Here is a 27,317-nt window from a genome sequence, read left to right on the forward strand (position 1 = left end):
AGCATGGCAAAAGCACTTTCAGAAAAGGTTTTTTTCTTTGTTCTAGCCATGCTATTTATTAGATGAGCTGCTCTCACTAGCTGATCTCCTTTAGGTCTGTAGACCTTAACTGCCCAGACACAGAGTTCAGTCTGAAAGGATGGTTAAGCATTGTGGCCCACCTCTGAGTAGCCACTGACACTCAACGTAGGATGGATTGGATTCAGAAATGTAGAGGGGAAATTACTATCATCCAAATTCAATGAGTATTAAGTGTTTGCTATAAAAATGAAAATCATTCTTGCCCTCGAGCAGCTTATGTTTTACTAGGGAAAACTATGTACACAGATTAGTAAGTGCAAAATATATACAAAGAAAATACAAAGTAAGTTTGAGAGAAGGGGAAATCGCTAATGACTGGGGGAATTAAGTAAGGCCTTGTGCAGGAAATGGCATTTGAGCTGACCCTTGAATAGCTCTAGACATTCTAAGGAGCCGTGGTGAGGAGGAAGAGCATCCCAGGCCTGGGGGGAAAGGCCTTGGAAAGGTAAAGAGGCAAAAGACAGAATGTTTTGTGTAGAGAACAGCAGGTAGTTCAGTTTGGATGTTGCTTAGAATCTGTAAGGGGGAGTTATGTGGAAGAAGTCTGGAAAGACAGGTTCAAGCCAGATTGTGAAGGGCTTTAAATACCACACAGAAAAGTTTGTATTTTATTCTAAAAGAAACATAGAGTAACTGAAACTTCTTAAGTGAGAGAGTGGCAGAGTCAGATCTGTGCTTTTAGGAACAGCAATTTGGCAGCCATGTGAAGATGAGTTGGAGATGGGAAGACCAATGAGAAATTTAAGAGAATAAGATAAAGAGGAATTAAATATTTTAAACGTTTTTTGTATTGATGTTATGAAAACTCTTGCCTTAAAGTCTTGCTTATGAGTTTAAAATAATAGCATTCTACTGCTTGTGTGGCTTCTTTACAGAAAGGCATTTATTACTGAAATCATATTTCATAGTTATATGGATATATATATTTAGTGAAAGCAATGTGATTTGAGTATGGCAAGAGATAATTAGGACCTGAACTAGGTTGGTAACTTTGTAAGTAGAGATAATAAGGGAACAAATGTGAGAGATGTTCTGAGGACCAGCCAGCCCACACAGACCATATATAGTGTGAATACCAACATGTGTTTGAAGATTGAGTTATGGAAATATGTTAAAGTTCATCTGGATCTCAACCATCCCTATTTTATCCTGGATAACTTGATTAAATTACCACAGTCTGTTTACATGTACTTTTTACTTAGCACTCTGCAGAGTGAGCATGCTGAAAACAGTCAATGTAAAGCATGTCTTATAGTATCAACTTCCTATCACATTTTCTTCCTTTGATTTGAAATCTTAATTTTTTTTCATATTTTAATGAGTTTTTTCCTACTGACCTCATCAAATGAGTTAATGTAAATGAAGTGCTTTGTAACGAGAGTGCTGTATAAATAAACTATTTTTAATATTAACAAAAACAGTACTAATAAAGAAAATAAGAGCAGAGAGGAGCTTTTCTACCAATATAATAAAAAAAGCATTTATTCTGAAGCTTTTTGTTTCTTGGCAACAAGAAATAATATTAGACAGCAGCTGTGTTCCAAATAACTATAATTGCATATTAGTTGGGATTGACCATGTTCAGAATTGGAGATGCTTCTTTTGGAGGGGATAGTGTTTTATTCTAGCCCTTGAGCTTGATTTTTTTTTTTGCTAACTCATCACCATAGAGATACAAAATAAAGTTGATTCTGCTAGTTTTTCTAGCAGAGACTGCTTTTCATCCAAAGTAGCCTGTGTACACATGAGCTGTGTAGTAATGTCACTCCTTCTTGGTCTGCAATATTCTGCTACAATATGCTGGTCATAGTATGAGAGCCTAATCTAACAGAGAAAGTAAGTAACAATTGAAAAACCGTTCCTGAAGTGCTTTTTTATTTAAAAGGGAGCCTGGCTTGTTAACTCTTGGCAGAAACCCAAGGGATTTTTTTTTCCATTTTAGCAAAATATTGTACTGTATTTGGTTAAAGTGGTGCCTGAGAAATCTTGAAAATATGCCAGATGAAATAAAACCAGTCATATTCTTTTTATCTATTTAAATTATTCCACATATAAGCCCTTGTACTGAGTTATGCCTCTAACCATTGGAATTTATATTGTGATAGTTGCACTGATAAATGTGTTTACACTATGGCAATATGGAGCAGTAAATGCTCCTAATGCACGTTCTCTGTCTTCTAGTTTGGAATTGCTATAAATGTTTGGGTTTCAGGCCCTGTACTTTGGCGAAAGATAAAACTGTTCTTCATGAGTGTCTGCTAGACAATGTGTTTATTTTTACTGAAGCAAAGTTTTCTTAATACTTTTAATTGGTAGGTTTAACTGATTTGCTTTTTGTCTTATTTGGAGCATTGAACTCTTGTCTTAAGGTCCTGCTTATGATTAAAGAATGATAGCATTCTACTGCTTATGTGGCAGTTTTACAGGAAGACATTTATTACTTAAATCATATTTCATATTTATATGAATGAGGACAAAATCTATTGTTTTTCATGATGAGGTGGCTCATAAAATGAAGTGATGGGTTTATAGTTCTAGCCTGTATTTGTCACACCATTTGTTTCTCTTTAGAAGCTATTAATTAAATGTATAAAAGACTCTTCTTGTACACAGCTACTATTAGGCATAAAACTGTTGGTTGTGACCAAGTTAAAAAGGTCCAGCGTAGGAATTGTGATATTAGTGAAATTTGTTGACATTATATCCATCCTAGCCCATGAGAGTTACTTCTCTCATTCCACCCATTACAGCTGTGATGTTGGTTATTATGATTGCTCACAGTTCTTAGATGATACATTTTAGGCTCAGAAAATTTTTTTATGACATGAGCAATATTACAGGCTAAATTATGCCTTATACATTTATAGCTGGAAGGGACTTTAAAAGTCATAAAGAAACTGAGGTCTAGAGTGATTAAGTGACTTGCCTGAGATCCCACTGATAGTACCTGCCAGCAGTAGGACTTGAATCCAGATCTTTTAACTTTAGATTTGGTGTTCTTTCTACTCAACTACATGGAACTGAAATCTCTTAATTTATATTTTGACAGCTTTGCCCTCAGTTTTGGTATCTCTTGCATAATTTTGTAAATACTCCTTACCCTGACTTGCCCACCTTTTGCTGTTCTCAGGCTTCACTTCTGCTCATGTAAATCATGTGGACTTTAGAGGTGGACACATTTTCACTGCTGTCTAGAGACTACCAAATTCCATTTGCTTTTCACCTCTCATCAACATCTAACTGGTCATCAGAAGGAAAACAGTTGTATGAAAGAATGGATAACCTAATCCTCATTCCTCCTGGGCTGTTCCAACACCCTTCTAAAAATCCTCACTTAGTAGTTCTATTTTGGGGTTAAGCCCTTCTCTGGACTTATAATTAAAAATAACCTTTTTTTCAGACAGGACTTATCAATTATATTTGCAATGTAATATTAACTGTTCTAAAAGGTTATCTTTCCAAACTGCAGTCAGGTAAAGTCTATGATGTTTACTTTCTGTCAAAACTTAGGAAAAACATTCACAGTTAACTTCCCATAGTAGAGAATGTGTGTCTCACTAAGCATTAAAAGAAGCGGTGGTTAACAGGTACGATGTTGTTAGACTGTGTAGCTAATGTAAATGTGACTGTGACCTCCCAGACAGATCAAAGACAAATTTCTCTGACAGCTACAAGATGGCAGAGCTTGCCATGGGCCTTCTGCTTCTGCCTGCTGCTTCTGCCTGCTAAAGGTATTTGTCTGGAAAGCATGCCTGATAGCTAAGAATATATTTTTAAGGATGAGCAGGTAAAAGTAAAAGGCTGTCTTTTGACATTTTAACTAATCCCTTATAGCCTATGGTTTACTGCACATTGAAAAGATTTGCTAGCAGGAGAAACTGGCTTTTTCACATATGCAACATGCCATTTTGAATTGGGTGTGGATTCTGATGCCTGATATAGCATAGTTAGACTATGAAATGGATTCTGTTTCCATTAAAATGAGATGCACTGGCCTTTAGCCTTACCTAGTCTAACAATGAGGCTTCTGTTTAACCTTCAAGTGACTCAATTCGTCAGTCACTTCCAGTGGAAACATACCCCTTAAGTATAGCTATTTTTTTATGCTTTATTTTAAATTGTTCTGTTGTTTTCATAACAATGAAAAATTATGTATTAGTCACTTTAGAAGATTTCTTTTTGAAGACAAGATAGTCTTCATGAGTTGCTGTAGCAAAAAAAAAAAACCAAACCAAAACAACCCCAAAAACTCCCCCAAAAAACCACCTTTTGGCCAGTCTACTGATAATGAACCTCTTGCACCTTAGCTAGGCTGGTCTATCACTAACCCCATCACTAAACCTTTTCTAAATTCAGTGGGCCTCTAAGCATGTGAACTACTGACATAGCCTTTGAGAACCCAGAAAGAGTTCACTGAACTCCAAGACGAGGTTTAGTGGAGTCTGATGTTCAGGAAACAAAATGTAGTCAGTTGGGGGCAGGAGATTATAGTCTAATGTGAAAGGAAAGACTGGGAAAATGTAAATTCCCTTATTTGTTCCAGCAACTGCTATATAATCTCTGGCTACTTCATAATCATATACTTCAAGCAGTAACTGTTAGCAAAAGGAGAGTGACTCTTATCATGTGTGGTGCCATACCTAGTCCATCAGAATGGCAGGATACTTGGAAAACCCTTAAGCTATTGCTATTGGCAAAAGACCTATTGATACCAAACTCCTGCAAGGAAAATCTCATTTAAGAAACCACCTAAATTACATTGTGAGAGAAAGTCAGGGAATGTCTTCAAAACAACTGTAGTTCAACATATGAGATTTTTGCAAATGCAATAGAATCTTTCCTAAACACACACACACACACACACACACACACACACACACACACACACAGTCTTTAATCTTTTAACATTCCCTCATTGTTTTTATTGCTGAATACTCATTTATGTACATTTTCTAATGTGTAGTTAGAGTTTTTTGTTTTCTAAAACACCATATCATTTAGCATTTGCACGGTATTATATGGAAGCTCCTCTTTAGCACTTAAGGGGACATGTTTCTTCATTGAACAGTTGACTTGTGACTAAACAAATTTTAGATCTATGAAATCAAAGTAAATTTATTTTCTGGTTACAAAGTTTGAATCGGTAAATTTGACAGGCTGTTTTTAAAGGGCATAAGAACATAATATAAAATTTCTTACCCAAATTCAAGTTGAAAGTTACCTGTCAGAAGCAGTTAGGAGTCTTCTGTTTTCTCTCTTGAAGCATGTTCTTTTGGTTGTCAGTTTAAAAAGGTTAACACCGTAGCAAAGAACATTGACATGCCTCTTTTTTTTTCTTGAGCAGTTTTGTGTCTTGTTAAAAACAGTTGATTCCAGTGATCCACATCAAAACTGGAAAACTTTTGCAAGGAAGCAGTTGTTTTGCATGTGAAATTAGTCTTATTTTCTGGAATGATCTAGTGTGATTAGCAAGGGAGGCTCTTGTATAGCTGACCTTAACAAAAAAGAGACTCTTCTTGGGGCCCATGGTTTTGGGGGTCAGAGCAATGGCCAAGAAACTGAAGCCTGAATCTTCAGGCAGCCAGAGTGATTTTACTGGGAGGTTGCTTGTGGTGGGTAAGCATAGTTGAGTTGTCATTTGTTATTATTAATTAATATTTTATGTAGCATTTTGAAATTAGAAATTTTCTAATTAAACTTTGCAACCTTTCTGATTCTTATTTGTAGGAATAATAATTCTTGCTATTTTGCAAATAGGGAAAGTAAGGCACATCATTGTTCACCGACTTGCCCTGGATTTAATACCTTCACTCCTTGACCTTCCCATATATAACAATAATAATTATAATTATAACTAGCACTTATATAGCATTTTAAGGTTTGCAAAGTGCTTTACATATGCTATCTCACTTGATCCTCACAATAGCCTATTGTGATAGGTGCTATTATTGTCACCATTTTACAGATGGGGAGGAAACAGAGACAGATGAAGGTTAAGTGACTTGCCCAGGGACACATAGCTAGTAAGTACCTGAGGTCAGATCTGAATTCGGGTCTGCCTGACTCCAGGTTCAGTGCTCGGTGTACTATGCACCCCCTAGTCATGACAGTCCTCTTAGCCACACAATCATTCATTTCCACTTAACTAACATTTATTAAGCACCTTCTTTTGCCACTGAAAGCTAACTTTGTGAGAGATGATGTCTTTGTTTACTTCAACAATACTTACCACTATATTTGTAATAACATGTGACAATGTGTTGTGTACCATTTGTGGATGTCAGCGTATCTAGTTGTAACCTGAATCCCTTGCTGTCACTGACTTAACAGATGTTCTCTTATTCCTGCTACTTCATATTCATCCCTGCTCTAAGACCCAGCAAATTTGATCTCCAGGAATAGACCAATCCCATGAGCACTCAGAATATTTTTTAATAAGTCTATATAAGCACCCCCTTGGCACTTACATATTTAGTCTTCATTGCTATTTTGCTCACTAATTCATGTATTTTTTATCTCACCCGTAGACTGTAAGTCTGTTGCAGGTAAAGTAGCTTACATCTTAATTATCTTGCTCATTGATAGAATCCTGGGAACTATTTTGTACCTCCCTGGAGGTTCATTTAAAACAAATTCCATTGCATGGAGTTTAAATGAACACCCCTGCATTGCAAATTTCGTCACTTGGGCTTGATCCATCCAAACATATTGCTTAAATGTTGAGAGTATTAGATAGATTTGGAGTAGCTAGGTGGTGTGGTAGATAGGTTGCTGGTTCTGGAATGAGAAAGAAAAGGGTTTCAGATCTTGCCTCAGACACTTACTAGCTGTGTGTCCCTGGGCAAGTCACCATTTTGCATCAGTTTCCTCATCTGTAAAATGAGCTGGGGAAGGAAATGGCAAACCACTGCAGTATCTTTGCTAAGAAAACTCCAGTGGGCTCACGAAGAATCAGACATAACTGAAATCAACTTAACAACACCAAACAACAACCAGACAGGTTACCCCTATTACTAATTTTGTCTGTTAATATTTAAATTCTAACTACAAATTGATCATATTTGTGCTTGATCTTGCATCTTTAACAGTTTGGCTTTGCTATTTTATTTAAGTAAGGAAAACAGTTATAGTAACCTGTTCTGTAACTTTCCCCTAGAATTCAGTGCTGTATTGCATGGATAACATGTGAAAACTGAATGAATTTATTTCATAAAATTATTTCAATTTGTAATTTAAACGTTATATTTGATGACTTTCCAAATATGCCATGTAGCCCTGAATTAAATTATCACCCCTGCAGACCCAACATAAGCTCATAGATTGTGACTTACTGTAACTTACTGTGAATTACTACTTACTACTAACAGTTAAGTCAATATTGTATTGAGGTTTCTTATTGTATATAGAATTTTTCATCAGTCTAAATGGAATGGTTTGTAAGTCAGGTGGAAAAGCCACAATTCTGTATTTCTTTATGACTGTGGCTTTGTACGTTTCATAGTCCACAAAACCCTATATCACAAGTTATTTTGGTAGCTGAGAGTCATACCTTTCTGGAAGGAACATAGTTCTTGGCACATAGTAAGTGCTTAATAAATGCTTGTTGAATTGAAAATTGAAGTAGAGTGCTGTGCAGTATTTAGATGATGCCTGTGTCCTTTTCAGAAATGTAGCATGCCATATGTTCTGACCAGGTATTACTTTTCCTCCCAGTAGTGAAACCAATTCTGTTTGAATTTCATAGTGTCTTTGTTTAAATCACTTCTCCTTCCCTCAAAGCATTCAGTGTATATATTACCAATGATTTATTGCCGTTGCATTCTTTGCCTTTTTCTTATTAGATTGCCTTGTTATTCTAGTGTGGAAAAACACATCTCTCTAAAATGTGGTTGATTTTTCATCTGGGTTCAGTCTGCCTGGGTGCCACAGTGACCCCACAATGTTTACAGACCAAGCAGATATTTGTTATGGAGGCTTATAATTGGCATCTCGTTGGTCTTGTTGAAGGTCAGGGCAGCTTGCAGAGCAAGCTTGGAAAACCCATCTTCTGTAGCCAATAAAAATGGAAAGAAAAAGTTTCATAATATCTAATGCCTTGTTAAGAAATCCAGGTCCTGTTTTCTTGGGGTTGTAAGAATCTGATTATTTAGTTTAATTTTAATTTACATGATCTTCCCCTGTTGGGGGCTAATAAGCCCCTGAAATGAACAGTTCAATTTCCTAGCTTGACCTTGAGGGCTGGGCCTAGTTGAAGTCTGCACATCATTCTTTCCCCACTCCTGCCATGAGGTCATTCTAGACCAATCCTGGCAGCTATGTCAAGTGTTTGGAGCCAAGCCTGAGTCAGGCCAGTCTAGTTATTCTAGCTAGGGATTTGAATGAGATGAGATACTTGTAGCCCATATAATATTTAACAAAGGAAGTTTACTCAGCAATAGCATGGAAGGGATACTCAGCAGGAGTACAGAACAGGTTCATTCGTACAAAGTTCCCTTTCCCTCCCTCTTAGTCCAGTTCCTCACTGGGGAGCGTCTAGCCTGAAGGGTGTGTTGATTCTCACAGCAATGAGAAATCCATCAAGCTTGAGTTATGATTGCTCGCATCTTGGGTTTTAGATAACAGGGAAATTATGTCAGTATGCTGTTGTTCAAACCTAATTTCCCTGGACTAATTTAGTCTTGAGGATAGTTCCATTTGCCTTTTAAGGAAACTTATGACACAAATAGTAAATTTCCAAGTGCCTCTGGCACCTAATGTCATGATTATTACTCCTGCCATTGGGTTGTAACCAAAGTTTAGTAAATTTGAGGAGAGAGACCTCCACGTTATTCTTATTTAAAATTAAGGAAAAAACCCTCCAATTTTCAGAAAGCATAGTTATGTCACTGTCTTTAGATACAACTGAAGAGAATATTTAGAGATAACATTCTTAAAATTGAAATGTTTCATTTTTTTAGGGGCACCTTTTATTTGCTTATATCAGAATTCCTGAAAGGATACGTGATTTATTGGTTTTAAAAGTACTGCCAGTCACAATTTCACAGTTAGAATACATTCCAATAAACTCTGAGCACCTACTCACGCAAAATGTTCTGTGATAAGAGCAAAAAGAATAAGATATTGTTTTTGACTACTGAGAATATATGATCTCTTTAGAGAGGCAAAAATATGCATATATAAAATAAAAAAAATCATTTAGAATGGTATATTTGTAGCAAGGGATTTGTGAAGTTCACTTTTAAAGGATTGATATATTTTTAGGGCAGATAAACTGGGAGACTTTGGAATCCTTGAGATACAGAGCAGTGTTTTAATATATTCCTTTTCACTGATTGACATTTATAAGTGATTCTAAAAAGATGAATAACTGGATCTAAATTATGATATACACGCCCATAATAACATCCTGAGCAAGCTAAAAATTATACTTTGGTAATTTAAAGACTAACTTCTTTATTTTTCCATTTTAGCCTTTTTTTTTTAACAAATTAATATTAATATAATAACAACAACAACAACATATTCCATCCTACCTTTAGGTTGAATTAAAGAGAAAGTACAACGACCAGCATTCAAAACTAAGAGGTCTTTTACCTGGACGCCAGTGGTATGAAATTCAAGCTTATAGGGCGCTGAACCAGGCACTCGGCAGGTAAGTGGGGTTATGGAATGTAAGATATATAATGATGAGCTCTCTGTCACTAAGACTGTTTTGAAGATTAATCATATTGCTCCATACTTTGTAATATATAGATACAATAAAACCTTAATATCTCAGAACCCAATTAATACATATTTTGCAGAGTAAAAGTTTTAGAAAGGTGTATTACTGGAAAAAACCCAAAGTCAATCAGTCAACAAATATTAATTAAGCATTTCATATGTGCCAGGCCCCGTACTCAACACTGAGGATACAAAGAAAGGCAAAACCATAGTCTCTGCCCTCAATGAGGTCACATTCTAACATGAAGAGCAACATACAAAGCATACAAGATACATGCAATGTAAATGGAAGCTAAACTCAGCAGGAAAGGCATTGGCCTTGGTGGGAGTGGTGGTAAGGGAAATGGGGATCAAAAAAAGCTTTGCACAGAAGTTAGCATTGGAGCAGAGTCTTGAAGGAAACCAGGAGACAGAGATGAGTAAGTAGAGAGTTCAAGGCAGGAAGGATAGCTAGTGAAAATGTATAGAGCTGGGAGATGGAAGGTTGTGTGAGAAGAATAGCAAGAAGGCCACTGTCACTGGATCATAAGAGTACATGGAGAAGAGTAAAGTGTAAGATTAGAAAGGTAGGAAGGAGCTAATTTCTGAAGGGCTTTAAATAGCACATTTTCTATTTAATTTTGGACACAACAGGGACCCACTGGAATTTGAGTCAGAGAAAGGGGGAGGCGCCATGGTCAGATGTGTGTTCTAGGAACTCACCTTGCCGGTTAAGTAGAGAATGACTTAGGGTGGGGAGAGACTTGAGGGAGAAACCAACCAACAAGTTAGGCACTGAAGAGTCCAGGGGTAAGGTGATGAGGTCCTGTGTCAGGGTGGTGGCTGAATAAACTAGAGAAAAGGGAGAACATTTGAAATAGATTGTAAAGGCAGAAACAATAAGACTTCACATCAGATTAGTTATGTAGAGTGAATTCAAGTAAGGAGTGAGCATGACACCAAGGTTGAGACTCTGGGTGACTAGGAGGGATGGTCTTTTCCTTGACAGTAATAGGAAGTCTCATTAACATGTAGCATTTGAAGGGCAAGTTCAAAAAACATTCAGTGAAGCTGCAGGAAATACACTGGTGGGTCAGACCAAGCAAGAAACCATAAAAGGTGAATCCTGACAGCACTAGATCAGAGGAGATAGCTATAGAAGGGGGAAGAAAAGTGGCAGGTAAAGAAGGAAGATAGTGGCAGGGTTGTATAGAAAAGCCACAAGAGAGAAACAAGTATTAAGGAGAGAAGAAAAGTAACCAGGAAAATCTTAGGATAGACAAGAAGAAATCTTTTGATTCAAAATTATTTTTATATAAAAGGAACAATATGATATAGTCTACAAAGTTAATCAGTTATACATTTTTTAAAAATTAAACTTAAAAGGATGAAGGTATTTCTTCTTTAAAAATATACATTAAAATACAACAAACATACACATATATAAAAAAAATCTTCTGAAATATGTCTTGGGATCAGTTCAGTTGCAACCCAATCTTCTACACCATCTATATGTGTAGCATTAGTGCTACATAATGAGAATTGATGTTCACGAACATAACCTTGAGACCTTGTGTTTAGCAAAATGCTGAATCATCAGAAAAGAAAGATCAATTAATGTTCAGTGCACGGTATTTTTTAAGGCAGGAAATATACTAGTATATTTTACCATAATCTCTTAAGAAGGGTTAAAATAAAAAAAAAAGATTTGTAGTAATTAAAGGATTAACCAATTTTAAATCATAAGATTCCTTTAGATTATGCCTTTCCTGGAACATTCTGGTCAATCAAAATTTCGCTTAACATAAAACTAGTCTAAACTTCATTTTTCTATTAGAGATGAAAATAAAACTAATTTGAATGCCATAATGATTAGGAATTGTTTAAAAATTATATTTTATATTCCATATGAATGATAGTAATTGAAGAAAAACACCAGGAACATGCAGAATAAGCATAAAATATTACAATTATTAAAAGAAAAGAAGTCTAGTTAAGAAAAGACAACTCTCATGGCCTTGTGATTGAATCACAGAGATGACTGACTTCAACCTTTACCTGAACAGGCATTTTCTCTACCATATCCCCAATAAGTAGTGATCCAATTTCCTCTTGAAAATCTCAATCCTGCTGTATGACAGTCATAGGATAATCACCTGGGCAGCTAAACCAGGATTTTAGATTTTTCATGGCATTCTGGCTGGTTATCTTGGCCTCTCTGGATCTCACTTTCTTCTTCTGTAAAATTTGGGAGTTGAAATAGGGGTTTCTACAGACTCTTCCAGCTCTAGGTCTTGGAACCCATAATCTTAAGACCCACTGTGGGATCTATGACCCACAGATGGGCAGGCTAGACTTCATTTAAGCATAGATATTATTTAAAAGAATATACATAAATATGTAAATTTTTTTACTGTGGAATTGGTTAGTATAGTTTTGTGAAAAAAAAAATTCCAATAATTTCATTCTCTTGTTGTATGCATAGAAACGATTTCACTTAGCTTAGTGATAGCAAGAATTGACAGAATGAGAGGGTTTTTAAAAATAAGGTACATCTAGTTTATATGTATAACTGTCTTTCTGGGGAGTTTTACGTCCCTCTCCTAACATCCAGTTTTAATTATAGGAATGTGTAAATGACATGTTTGGACCATTTCCATGGTTCTACCTATCCAACTAAAATTTTTATTTTGTTTCATCACATAATTAACTCAAATTTTTTTTCCCACTGTTTTATTGTAGGTGTATTCGGCATAAAAATGATTGGGGAGCTCTTATTTTAGTTGATGATCGCTTCAGGAGAAACCCAGATCAATATATATCTGGTAAGATGCTCAGTTGGCAGTATAATGGAATTAATAATAATCCTTGTTATTTAATGTTGTCTATTTAAAGAAATATTTCTTGAGGTTGCAACTCCCATATCAAATATTAAAATGCTCATTTTGTTTTTAAAATCCAGTCTTTTCATAAAGGTTGATATCATAAGCAAATTAGAGGAGTATAGAAAATTTTGCCTATAAGATCTGTGAATAAAGGAAGAGTTTATGCCTAAACAAAAGATAGAAAGGATCACATGAAATAAAATAAATAAATTATATGAAATTTAAAGAGTTTTATGCAGCCAGAATTAGAAGGAAATCAAGAAATTGGGGAAAGGGAGAATATACAGCAATTTTCTCTGATAAAGTTCTCATTTCTCAAAAATATATGAAACTGAGCCAAATTTATAAAAATAAGAGCCATTCCCCAGTTAATAAATGATCAAAGAATGTGAACAGGCAGTTTTCTGAAGAAGAAATTAAAGCTATCAGTAGTTATATTACAAATGTCTAAATCACTTTTGATTAGAGAAATGCAAATTAAAACAACTCTGAGTTAGCGCTTCATACCTTTCAGATTGACCAACATGACAGAAAAAGAAAATGATACAAGGTTAAAGGGTTGTGGAAAAATAAGGACACTAATACACTGTTGGTGGAGTTGTGAACTAGTCCAAGCATTCCGGAAAACAATTTGGAACTCTGCCCAAAGGGCTATAAAACTTTGCATACTCTTTGACCCAACAATACTACCACTAGGTCTGTGTCCCAAAAAGAACAAAGAAAAGGGAAAGGGTCCTATATGTACAAAAATGTTTGTAGCATATTCTTTGTGGTGGCAAAGAATTGGAAATTGAGGGAATGCCCATAAATTGAGGAATGATTGAACAAATTGTGGCATGTGGTTATAATGGAATACTATTATGTTATAAGAAATGAAGAGCAAGATGGTTTTAGAAAAACCTGGGGAGATTTATATTAACTGATACAAAGTGAAGCGAGCAAACAGGAAAACATTTTATACAGTAACAGCAATCTTGTAAAAATAATCAACTTTGAAATACTTAACTATTCTGATCAAGACAACGATCAAAGACAGTTCCAAAGGATCCATAATGAAAACTTTTATCCACCTTCAGAGAGAGAACTGATGAACTGTGAGTGCAGATTAAAGCATGCTCTTTTCCCTTTCATTATGTTTCTTGCTTTTCCTTGTTTGTTTTTTTTTTTTTTGCAACATGGCTAATATGGAAATATGTTTTCCATGAAAAAGAAAAAAAAAATCCAGTCTTTTAAACATCATCTGTTTCTGAAAACATCTTTGTGAGGAGACTATTAACTACTTGTCAGGATACCTTAAATCAAGTCATCTCTCTAGAGCTTTTCAGGATCTGAGATATGATAAACTTAAATTTCTTTTTTTTTGTTTTTGTTTTCTGATATGAGGCAATTGGGGTTAAGTGACTTGCCCAGAGTCACATAGCCAATAAGTGTTATGTGTCTGAGGCCAGATTTGAACTCTGGTCCTCCTGACTCCAGGGCTGGTGCTTTGTCTACTGTGCCACCTAGCTACCCCAATATGATAAACTCATAGGGGACTGATAGGTCCCAGATTGGTGAGTTTTCCCTATAACTGAGCCTTGCTTCTTTAAGTGACAAAACATTTTCTATTTTAAATATTTTTTATGGAAATATTTCTCAAATAGATTGCATAGTTTGCTGCCTTCTTAAACACAATATGCTAAACATAATTTAACCTTTTTTTTAGTGACTCAGGGTCATAATTATTATTGTGGATCAGGCCTAACCTCAGCCAGTCCAGTAATTTAGACTCAAGGGTTAAAATGCAACGAGGCACACTCATGGACCATAAAATGCAACAAAAACAATTTTAGTAATCACAAACAATTAAAAGCATACAACTTCTAATTAAAAAGGATATGGAAATGCTATTCTCCTCAGTCTACACACTCACCAGATCAGGAACCCAGGAAGGAAGTTCACCTTGAACAGTTGGAGCTCAGGAATAACCTCTGAAACAATTCTTCCTTGGGCTTGGCCTCTTCTAAGTCAGGAAGTAAAAAAACCTATTGAGTACCCCCCTTAAGTTACTAGCCAGAAGCCATTCCCTAGATATAGGTTGTCAGTGGGTCAGGGCTTCCAAAGTAGAAGGGGAGTAAGATTGAAGAGGAAAACAGAAAAGTAGGGGAAGAGACCTGAACTGAATGAAGGCAGAAGCCTCAGAGGCCCCTCCCCTGCCATAGCCCCCAGTGTCTTACACTTGGGGCCCTCACAAACAAACAAACAAACAAACAAAAAAACACCGCAGTTCCTACCACAATTTTAAACATCAGTTATTATGCTTTGCTGGGATACTGGAGGGCCTCTGAGGTTACTGAGAGGTGTTGGGCAAAACCACTATACGAAATGACCCCAGGCTGCTATGATTTCTTTTAGTTCTTATATGTGCTTATGCACTGTCAAGCTGTTAGCTATCACTTCTTACTGTTGATTGCGTGCTTGCTTCTAGCACCTTCTCCTCCTAATTTGCCTAATCTGCTTATGGGTTAGGAAACAGATAAAAAGATCTATTAAAATTGTGTATAAAGCAAGTGATGAGCTAAGGGGTCTTTGGATAAAGTACACAGGCAGCAGACGGTGACATATTTTATTTGCTCAATGATTTGTACTCCTTTCTGTGATTTACAGTACATTCTGGGCAGTAAAGTTGCTGAGAAGGTAGCCTTTGCTTAAGTGAGGTGTAACTGTACTTTAAAAAGAAAAAAAAGGTACTGTATGTGTCCAGGAGGCGGGATGTAGTTGACTGGAAGACAAGGGGTTTTTTTGAGAGTAGAGCTGCAGCTTGGTGGTACAGTGGATAGAGCACCAGCCCTGGAGTCAGGAGAACCTGAGTTCAAATGTGGCCTCATACACTTATTAGCTGTGTGGTCCTGGGCAAGTCACTTAACTCCTATTACCTCCAAAAAAAGAGAGAGAGAGAGAAAAGAGAGTAGAGCTACACCACAGAGAAAAGTAGATACTTGTGTTTTTGCTTTAGTTCATTATTAAATTCATCTTCCTAATATATCACCAACATAATCTCACTCAACTTCATGCTGAGAAGATACAAGTTGAGTTCAAGCAAGAAATGAGGGAAATACCTTGTCCTTTTTTATTGCCATTATGACTTGACATTTCACTTTAGACTTATTCTATACCATCAGGACACCTCGTTTTGAGCTTATGTCACATTTGTGCATACAGTCATTGTTGCTGCTGTTGAGTTGTTTAGTCACGTCCAATTCTGCATTTTCTTGGCAAAGATACTGGAGTAGCACAAAAGTGCTACAGTGAATATTTTGGTAAATAAGAGACTTTTATTTCTATTTGACCTCCTTGGAGGTAAATGCCTAGCCATGGAACGTCTGGGTCAGAAAGCATTCAAATTTCCCTCTCCAGTTCATTTTACAGATGAGGAAACTGAGGCAAACAGGGTTAAGTGGTGTGCCCACCGTCACACAGTTAGTAAGTGTCTGAGGCTGGATTTGAACTCAGATCTTCGTGACCCCAGGCCTGGCGTTCTATCCACTGCACCACCTAGCTTCCCAACCTCAGTCACATAGTTCAGTTGTTTTTTCAGTCATGTCTGACTCTTTGTGACCCCATTTGGGTTTTCTTGGCAGAGATACTGGAGTGGCTTTCCATTTTCTTCTCCAGCTCTTTTTCCAGATGACGGAACTGAGGCAAACAGGGTTAAGTGATTTGCCCAGGGTCATAGCTAGTAAGGTAGTCTGGGGCCGGGATTTGAACTCACCAAGATGAATCTTCCTTACTTCAGGCCCAGCGTGCTATACACTGTGCCACTTAGCTGCCCCCAAACTTCAATCACAGCATGTCAAAAAAAATTTTATTGTTACTTCTTTTCACATCATTCATTTTCAAATATAACCCTTTCCAAATATAATTCATTTCTAATATAATTCCCAATATAACACCCCCTACCCATGCCTCCCCTTGTAAAAAGATTTGAAAAAGAAAAAGGGAAAAAGTTCAACATAATTAGCCAGCACATTGACCTCATCTGACATTTACGCAGGATATTCCACACCCGTAATCCTGTCCCTCATCTCTGCAGGGGCGATATGGAGGTGCCTTTTCTCAGCTCTTCCATGGGTCCAAGTATGGTCATTTAATTGCACATCTTTCAATTTAATTAGTCGTTCTGCTTACATTGTCATAGTTGTGTTTTCATCATTTTGCTTACTTCAACTGTGTCAATTTAAATAAGTCTTAACATCTTTCTCTGAATTTTTCATATTCATTGCTTCTCACAGTAAAGTAATAATTCATTACATTCATGTACCACAATTTGTTCAGCAAGTCCCACATCAATGGAGACCTACTTTATTTCCAGGTTTTTGTTATCACAAAAGTGCTGCAATGAATATTTTGGTAAATGAGAGGCTTTTGTTTTTGTTTGACCTCCTTGGAGGTACATGCCTAGCTGTGGAGTGTCTGGGTCAAAGAATATTCAAATCAATTTTTTAAAAAAGCATTATTCTAATTGCTTTCCAATATGGATAGGCTTACAGGTCTACCGACAGTGCAGTCACAATATTTTTAGTTAACATTCAGATTGATACAAAAATTTAACTATCAGTATTAAAGTTGAATTTCTTTCTTTTATGAGGTTGTTGCCCATGATGGTTTAAAAAGTAACCTCTTTTAATTTCAGGCTGAGAAATAGATAACTAAAGATAAATAACTGTTAAATGCCAATATCTCGTCAGCAGGTGGAGCTCAGATTCTTTTATATTTCTAATAGTAAACAAGAGCTTTATACAGAGTAGACCAGCTCAACTTACAGAAAGCTAGAACTGAAGAAGCAACTGTATAATATTCAAATACATTTAAGTTGGAAGAATTTAAAATTTCTCCACAGTGCTATTCTTTCTATAAATAAAAACATAAAGGATACAGAAAGGAAACTCCCCTATTTAGTCTTATAGATTTCTTTATTCCAAATATAACATCAACTTAAATTTTTAGCCTGCGGCGTAGGTTTATCATAAGGAAAATTGAATTTCATCGTTTTATATTATCTCTGAGAGTATTTTTTTTTACCTTTCTCAGACACAGAAAGCCTATTGAAAAACTGTCAGATATACAAAGGGTCATACATGCACAGATTGAGAGCTGTCAGGGACCTGACAGGTCATTTAATCCAACATCCCCTAATCACATTGCCTTTTACAGATGAGGAAACTGATGCTAAAAGGTTATTATTTACTAAAGGCAACACAGATGGTACTATTGGATGACTAAATTATAGATTTCTAGAGTAGTTATGGCAGAGCTAGAGATTTACTTTTCTACTGTGTCACACCATCTTTGTTTTCTTTTCATGTCTCAGGAATGCCAATACGGTGATGATGATGATGATGATGATGATGATAATAATAATAATAATAATAATAGCATTTATATAGTGCTTACTGTGTGCTAAGGGCAGCTAGGTGGTACAGTTAATTTTGACACTCCTATAGAATTGTAAAGGTGTCCAATTGTATTTGGAAGAAAATTAGTGACAAAACTAATGAAAATATGGAATCTTGATTTGATCTCTGTGAATAAGATAAGTGCTGCAATGGACAAAATGTTGGACGTCGAGATAGCAAATCCTGAGTTCAAATCCTGCTTCAGACACTTAGTAGCTGTATAATTCTGTATAATTCACAATTTCTCCCAGCCTCCGTTTCCTGGTGTATACAATGGAGATCATAATACCACTTGTCTTACAGGGTTTTTATAAAGATAAAATGAAGTAGTATATGTAAAATGTTTCTCAAACATTAAAGCATTATATAAGTGTTAGTTATCATGAACAACAACAACAATAATAATAATAATTAATTCAATTTAGTTACTTGGTGTGGGAGACATTGTTGGTCTCCTTCCTCCCTCTTCCCACCCCCAGTTTCTCCAAATAATAAGAGGCAACTTTATCTGTGTGATAGTTTTTCTTTCCTGAAATAAAACATTCTGAACTCCCATAAAGCAAAACATGCTATTTTAAAAGAATCGAAAAGTTCATTTTATGTTTCTTCTAAAAGTTTAATCAAGGCATCTAAACAATTTGATGTTTTAACATGGTTGTTCTCCCTGGGTTTGCTTTTTCCTAGGACTTTCCAAATGGATTCGGCAACAGATTAAGCACCATGAAACTTTTGAGAGTGCATTGGAGTCCTTGGCTGCATTTTCTAAAAAGCATCAAAAAGTCATTGATGTGTCATCCCCAAACAGTAGCGAGTCTGAACAAGAAGTGGCCTGTTTAAAGGATGAGTCCTCGACATCTTTATTAGAATCAACAATTCACCCATCACCAAATGTTCTTGGAGAAGATGAACGGAAACCTTTTGTCCAGGAGCTTCAGACTTCTACAATGATGGCTGTGGAGCTCAAACTACACAGTCACCCAAGTAACATCATCACAGCCCAGAATAAAAGTATGTGTCAGGGAATCACAGCATTAGAGCTTGGAGGTCAGCCAGTCCAACACTTTCATTTTGTAAATCAAGAAACTGAGGCCCTGAAAGATTGAGAGACTTGCCTTAAGGTCACACAGCTAATACCTGGCAGAGTCAAGAGTCAAACCAAATCTTCTGAGCCCTAGTCCATTAGTCTTTCCACACTCTAGGACATTGCTAATTCTAAAGAGAAACATCTATTTCATCTTAATAAAGAAGGGGCTGATTAGACAACAGCTTATCTAAAAATGATACAAGGATTTTAGTGGAGTGCACATTTATTTTGAATCATTAGTGTAAAACGATAGCCAAGAAAACAAATGTGATCTAGGGCCTCATAGCTTCTAGGAATAAAGAGATGATCATTTCATTGTCTTCTGCCCTGGTCAGACCATAGCTGGAGTTATGTTCCGTTCTCAGTGTCACAGTTTAGGAAGGATATTAGATAAACTAGAGTGTGTTTAGAGGAGGGTAACCAGGAGGGTAAAGGGCCTTGCGTGCCCTTATTATGTGAGAATCAATTGAAGGCACTGGAGGAGATACTTAGCCTGGAGAGAGAATACTGAGAGAGAACTCAAGAGCTATTTTCAAGTATCTCAAGGGCTCTCGTGTGGAAAAAGGATTAGACTTACTCCATTTGATCCCAGGGTTCAGAACCAGGGACAAGAGGTAGATGTTGCAAAGAAACAAATTTAGGCTTGACATCAGGAAAAAACTTCCTAACAATTAAAGTTGTCCAAAAGTGGAATGGCCTACCAAAGGAGGTAGTGGGTACTCCTTTGTTAGAGGTCATCAGACAAAGGCTGAATGACTGCTTGTTGAGTATGATGGGGGGGGGGGTGGAAGGTGGGGAGGATTCCGTTCTGGGTATAGGTTAGACTAGATAGCCACTGAGATCCCTACTGACTCTAAAATCCATGATGCATGGTTCTGAGTTGTGATTTGTTCCAGTTACCAAAAGTCATACCTTAAAGACAGTAAGTTAGAAAAATAATGGGACTTATCATTGTAACCATTTTCTTTAGCATGGTTCTTAATTGATATTGCCAAGTCCTTCCCTCCTGTCCTTCCTTTTCATTGCCACTAAAACTATCCCATTTTGGGCCCTCATTACACCTTTCCTGGACTACGGCAGTAGCCTACTGACTAATCTCTTATCCATCCCTCCCACCATACCCAAGTAATCTTCCTACTGTACTGCTTTGATCACATAACTCTCTTTTAAGAAACCCTCAGAAGCTACTTATCACCTACCAAATAAAGCTTATCACCCTTACCAACATTCAAAGCCTTCTACAATTTGGCTCCAACCTACCTTTCCAGCTTGAATTTACACCACTCCCCTTAATGTATTCTGTATTTCAGCCAAACTATACTGTTTGTCCACCTGCCTTCTGCTGTCTTTGTGCCTTTACTCTATACCCTCTCACATGGGAGAAGTGTTTCCTCTCCCCATTCCCCACCCTCTCTGCCTATTGAAGCACCTGTCTTCCTTCAGGATTTTTCATCCTCCTTGAAGCCTTCCATGATCTTTTCCCTCTTCACATTTCTCATGACACTATACGTGGTGAACAGTGTAGTATACGGGAAGAACACTGAGTTTGTAGTCATAGGACCCAAGTTTACATCTCAGCTTTGCCACTTACTATCCTAATGACCTTGGAAATATCATTTAACCTTTGGGCTTCTATTTCCTAATCTGGGAAGTGAAAGGGTTGTGTTAAATCATCTTTAAGATGCTTTCTAGCTTAAATTTTATGGTTCTATTTACCTCTGCTTTGGACATTCCAAATTCTAGCTTGTATTATAGTTATTCGTGTAATCTTTGTTGTTGTTAATATAGCTTACTCACTAAACTTAGTAAATTGGAATATTTATTTCATATATTTCACTCCTGTCCTAAATAGAAAACACTGGATTGACAGTCAGGAGACAGCCCTGACTCTTACAGTGATAAACTGTGAAATTAGACAGAATACATCCTTTCTCTGGACCTCTATAGGATGAATGGCTGGTCTTTAATGTTATCTGCCTTTGATTCTCCCTTTACTATGTAGCTTTTAATTATCTATATATAAAATGTGATCATTTCACTATAGTAATGGTCAGGATAAGCAGAGGGAAGAAATTAAAATTATCTTTTTTTCCTTAATGTTCACAGATGATTCATTATTGTTGGAATATTCTCCACAGAAAATAAAGAGGGAAAAATGTTTAATATCAAGATCCACAAGTCCAACCTTCAGTAAACAAATAGAAAGGAATAGCTGTCCTGAATCTGACTCTGTGAAGAGATATTTTACCCCTAAGTTGCTGACTTCCATACCTGTGTGCACATTTTCAGAGAACCATGACATCAGTCCTGTCCCTTCCAAAGAGGAAAAGAGGGAAAGTACAGTCGGTCTGTCTCTTGCTAATAGAGGCCAGTCCTCGTCCCTGTCAGGAAACATACCATTTGGCCCAGGTCCACAGTCAGAAAGCATTACTTCATTGACCAATACTGTTAGTAAAAAAGATCCTGCTGAACAGCTACTCTACCCTGAAGAAGTCCTGGATCCAGACTTCGATCTTAGTCCTGTACATGGAGAAGCTGAATTTTCCAATGTTAATGTAGATATTGAAACAACAGAAGAAGACGAATCTGTCTATTTCACACCGGAACTTTATGATGATACAGAATCAGACGTAGAAGAAAATGAAGAGCTACTTGAAACTGGTGGAATAAATCAGAGGACTGAAAATTCAGATTACATTATAGCAGAAAACCTTTTGGAAATTGGTTGTACCAAAGGAATGGGTTCAGATCACACAGACATGAAGTTGAATAGAATCATGCAAAATGAAGAACATAAAGTTGACGACATTAGTAATAATGTAAAGGCAGCAAATATACATGAACAGGAGCTGGAAAGAACTCAGGAAATGGACACCATAGGTAACATCAGCACATGACCACCATACTGTTTAAGGTTTCTGGACCAAACCTCAGTTTAAATGATTGCTCTACATCTGATAAATGATATAGATGCTTCCAAAAAAGAGCAGGCGGCCTCGTTTTCAAGCTAAGTTTTCATCACTGTTTAAAATGGCATCTGATTTTTCTATTTGAAAGGGCATATTATGCTATTCTCCAGTTTGTTTTTTGAAGTGATACACACAAAATAGTTCCTTCCAGAAAATCTTTCTTGTCAAAACAGATTCCATATTTATCATGGTAAAGAATATGTGGGTTTTCTTAGCCTGCCTCCAATTTCACTTCAGCACTGAAATCTTGTAATCCCCTCCTTCTCTTATTTCATATTTACATACAAAGTTCAGAGAGTACCTCTATCGGGGATGTCAGTCCTGATTCACTTGTTGATTTTACCATACACCATGTAATAGTCCTCTAGTATGCCCTTAATTAGCTTCCTCTCTCTTTAAAGTTCATATCAGATTCTTTGGCCAGCTTGTGATAAATTTAAAATAGCAGTTAAGTTACTGCATGTACTTTTAATTAAAACTTATTTTACCTTCTTTGCATGATAAGCTGAAACCACTAGAATTTGTAAACAAACTTTTGTAGCATCACATCGAGCCAAATGACTAACCCTAACATGTTCAGGCAGGCTGAAAAATGAGCCAAAAGATAAGAGTACAATTGAAATGTGCCCCCTTGTGGCCACATCAACATAGTCTGTTATTTGTTGCTGCCCTCATTTCTAGTAGTCCAAAAATGCAGTCCAAAAATGTCTGTGAATGAACATTTATTCCTCACCAGAAATAGTTATTGAAAAATATGCTTTGCTATATCATCATTCTGAAAACACATTAACTTTTTTATAGGAAGTATCCTTTCATTGGATAGATGATGATCATAGAATTTAGATTGTGTCAGGACCATGAAGATCATCTGGTCCAGGCCCTCTCATTTTAAAGATAAGGAACTGAGGACTAGCGACCTTAAGTGAGCAACCCAAGACCACACAAGTTTTAAGTACCAGAGCTGGGATTCAGATCCGGTTCTTTTGGTTCCAAATCCACTGTTGTTTTTCCCACCATGCTATATCATACCACTCTTCCTCTCATCATTGAAATTGAAAGTGCCTTTCAGATCATGTTTGTGTTTTCTGATATCTTACAGAGCAAACCAGTAGATTTCTTATCAAGAAATGGGAAGTTATACATACCAGCTTTAAACATAGTTCAAAGAGATATGATTTTATTGTTCACCAATTAAAGGTTTTGGATTCCCAAAATAATTCCTCTTGATACCTTGTGTTTTCCTTTTATTTATCATTGGCAATTGACTACAAACAATAGATTGAAAGTAATTTTTGTAATCATAGGATCATGATTTTTAGATCTGGAAGGATCCTCAGACCCAATTCAATCCCATCATTTTACAATGAGGACCCTGAGACACAGAGAAGTTAAGTGACTTGCCTAGGTCATGTAGGAAGTAAATAGCAGAGATGAGATTTGAACATAGATCCACTCACTCAAAATCCTGTAAACTTTCCACTCTACTGAATAAATTAATATATGTTAAGCTTGAAAAACTTAAAGCACAAGTCACTTCTCTTTAAGCCCTTTTCACACATTTGTAAAATTAGGAATTTGAACTTAGTTATCTCTATGGTTTTTTCTAGCTGTTATATTCGATTCAGCAGACATTTATTAAGTGCTTGCTGAGTACAAAAAAAAAATCACATATTTTACAAGGAATGAATTTAAATTGGATTTTGACAGATTCTTAAAAAACAAATATACTCAAACTTATAATACACATTAATTCTGTCCCAGCAGAACAGACCCTAAGGTAAGCTGTCCTTTATCTCAATAATTCTGCCTTTACTCAAAGTTTGCTTGGATCGCCTATTTAGGAATTGCCTTGGAGCTGGTTTATGAGATCCACAAAATCAATTCCATTACATTATAAGCAATGCTAATTCTTGACCCCAAGCAAAAATTTAATCACTGATCTTCTTTAATAGATGATTGATTTGAGGCTGTTTCCCCCCCAAAATGAAAATTTTCCTTCTTAGAGACTATTCAGATGTGTGTTCCCATAGGCTATTAAGAGGAATTCTGACTACTTCTGGAGCAACGACAGTCTTCTGAGAGCCAGTGTATGTACTAGCTCCTAAGGTGACAGACATCACTCTTTTGGAAGTATATTGCAGGTGTCTTTATTGAAAAGCAATCACGTTGCTTTGTATCAATGCCTTATAGTGATCATAAAGTCATAGAAATTAGAGAAAGAAGGGACTCTGAAAGTCAACTAATAGCAACTCTTCACCTTACAGAGGAAGAAAGAAAGCCCCGTGGTTATGATCCAGGGTCAGTTCCTAGCTGAGCTGGGATGAGAACCCAAGCCTCCTGACTGAGTCCAATGCTCTTGTACTACCCCATGCTGCATGGAGATCATAGTGAGGGCATTTGTAGCATGCTTGTAAAAATGTCATCACCATTCATAGGGTCCTAGAACTTAAGACTTGGAAGAGGTCTTAGGACTGATTGCATGCCCTCACTTATTTAAAACTCAGTATATGAAATATATGGACTTTGAAGACTGCTAAATTAGTCTCAGATTATTTGCCATTCTAAAGGACTCTCAATTCTCAAATAGAATTATACCATGTTCCTTTAAAAGTGAATATTTAAAACATGATTTAAATAACAAGAATTTGACTTGCATGCAACTCTACCAATAAATATTGAGAAAAGTGAAATAGACTTTTTACAGTGGAAAGAGCACTAAATTTGAAAGCCTTAGTTCCTTAGTTCCTTCAAATCCCAGTTCTGCTATATAATACCTATGTGTGAGGTACCTTCAGCTAGTTACCTATCATCTCTGGGCCTTACCTTCTTCATCTGTAAAATGAGAGGATTGGACAAATTCCAGCGCAGATCTAGATCTGTGATTATCCTGGCTTTGCTTAAAGACCTGCATCTATTTCTTAATAACCAGCCTATTATTTGGTGTTCCATGCCAAATAAAAGCAATAGTCACTAATCTCACTTGGTTGCTATGTATTATTCATTGCTCTTCAATCTGGTAAGTTGTAATGGTTTTTGTGAAATGGGATTAACAAAAAAATTCCAAATGTTGGTAAACCATGGAGCTCCTTTATCATGATAGCTCTTGGAGCTAGCTGTTTTTACTGTTTAGGTTGCTGCCCTTTGGGAGGGGGTGGTAGATAGGGGATGGGAAAGTTAGTTTTTGTAGTATTAGGTACAATTTTTAGGTCCCCAAATGCTTAAATAAGATATTGTTATTTTACATGTATGTTACTTATATATACCAATATCTTATATAAGCATTGTTATCAGGGATATACAGTTTATACTGGTGAACATAGGCCTTATTTTGCATGGTCCTAAGGATCTCTCTTGTCATCTTCTATAGAGCTGAAAGATTAAAACTGAAAAATTCACTGGTTGAAATAAAGCAGTTAGCCAAGTATACTAGAAAAGGGTGTTCTTTTACTCTTTAAATAGCACCAAGAAAGCAAATGCTTACTTATAGTAAGAGAAAGAATAGCTTTTATTGAGGATAACTTATTGCTTTGTAAACTATATACAAATTATAGCTATATGCAAATTATAGGAAGACAGGCTGATTTATTTTAGAGTGATATAGAGGATATATAAGATAAAATAGTTGTTTTTCAGATAACTTGCACTCTATATACTCATTATATGTAAAGTAACCATCTGATCTTGAATTTATTCAAGGCCTGAAAGTATTTAGAGCATACAGACAAAGAACCCGGAAAGCTATCCACTGGAGAAAGGGCTTCATTCATGGAAGGAAGGTACAATTGTAGAGTAAAGGTTAGATGTCTTAATATTGGAATCTTAGGGTAAAACATTATACCAAATTTCTTAGGATGTGTGCCTAAAATAAATAACTGCTCTTTTGCTTTTGTTCCTACTGAATATATTTGATTATCTTGGGTTGGTTGGTTTGTTGTTTTTAATTGTCATCAGAATGAAGCTTTATTTTTAAATCTTCCTTAAGAATTTTATTCTACACTTGCCCATTAATTCATAAGACATTATCATTATAAGGCCTCTTTAACAACATGGTTCTTACGTGGTATTTTCCTGCCATAAAACACACTCAAAATATTCAGTCTTTGAGAAGATGTTATAAAGATATTCCATCAAGCTGAAATTATTTAGTATGTGATGACTTAAGAAAGTTGTTTTATCTTATGCCCATTTAATCCATCAGAGTGATGGCTTTCTTCTTATACTTGATTACCACACTTTTGTTTTCCAGTTCTGTTCAGCTACCCACCTACTTCAAATATCTTTTGTTTAAGCAGAAAGTTTACCTAAACCTGCATGAATTTCTGCTTTTTATTTCTTGTCCTCTAATCATATTTAACTATGATAATTTACTAAGTGTGGTTAAATGTATGTCTGTATAGGAAAGCACTATCAGAAGATAAATCCTTAAAAGGATCCCAAAATATGGATCAAAAGAGAGCTGAACAGTCAGAAAACCAGTGAAGAACAATGCTATGGGGAATATATATTGCACATGATCCTTTATCACATAAGATTTTTCTCTATCTACAAAAAAATTTGTTTCTTAAGATTTCTTTTGATAGAACCATTAGCTGCTTGGCTTCCTGTGTTAACTACAATGAAGCCTTGTTATAACATCCATGGGGTTTATGCCAGTGGATCACCTTATTGGTGAGACCACCTAATAATGAGGTACTTTCAGTAACTAAACCCTCTTGGATGGAGTCCAAGACAATCTACCTTATACCGAATTCCTCTCTGTAACAAACTGTTGTAGTCAGATTCCAGTGTATTTTGGGAGGGGAAAGGACTGAGAGAAACTTGTGGTTCTCAGAACCTTAACCTTTGAAAGTGAATGTTGACCTAGATTGGTTTCTCAGAAAGCTGTTATATAACACTGAGTCTTCCCAAAGGTCTCCACAAAGATGCCTGTCAAAACCTACTCAAAGACCTTCTAAATTTCATTTTCCTAATGATCATGGTCCTTTATCTGTTTACTTATTTTTTTTTGTTATTAAAAATAAGACAAGTCGTGAAGCAAGGTAGGACATTTGCAAACTGTGGTTGGATTAAAAAAACAAGGTGAACATTTATCTGAGTAAATGCTCTTGTCAGTAAGATATAATTGGACAGAATGTCCTTTACAATAAAGTGCTAAAATGTA

General features: G+C 36.2%; 1 protein-coding gene across 2 annotated transcripts in view; it reads left to right on the forward strand.

The window, feature by feature from the left end:
• The window catches only part of BRIP1 (BRCA1 interacting DNA helicase 1), a 233,687-nt gene that overhangs the window by 197,375 nt on the left and 8,995 nt on the right, over positions 1-27,317 (forward strand). Inside the window, exons 17-21 of one of the 2 annotated variants that reach the window (XM_078156105.1) lie at positions 9,621-9,733; positions 12,526-12,608; positions 18,788-19,111; positions 21,294-22,067; positions 25,853-25,932. In XM_078156105.1, coding sequence (XP_078012231.1) covers positions 9,621-9,733; positions 12,526-12,608; positions 18,788-19,111; positions 21,294-22,067; positions 25,853-25,932 — 1,374 coding nt within the window. Of the gene's footprint in view, positions 1-9,620; positions 9,734-12,525; positions 12,609-18,787; positions 19,112-21,293 lie in introns of both variants that reach the window. The other variant, XM_020991818.2, reaches the window with a different exon arrangement.

Source organism: Phascolarctos cinereus, unplaced genomic scaffold (assembly GCF_003287225.1).
Source record: "Phascolarctos cinereus isolate Bilbo 61053 unplaced genomic scaffold, phaCin_HiC Scaffold_5;HRSCAF=322, whole genome shotgun sequence".
NCBI classification, from domain to species: domain Eukaryota; kingdom Metazoa; phylum Chordata; class Mammalia; order Diprotodontia; family Phascolarctidae; genus Phascolarctos; species Phascolarctos cinereus.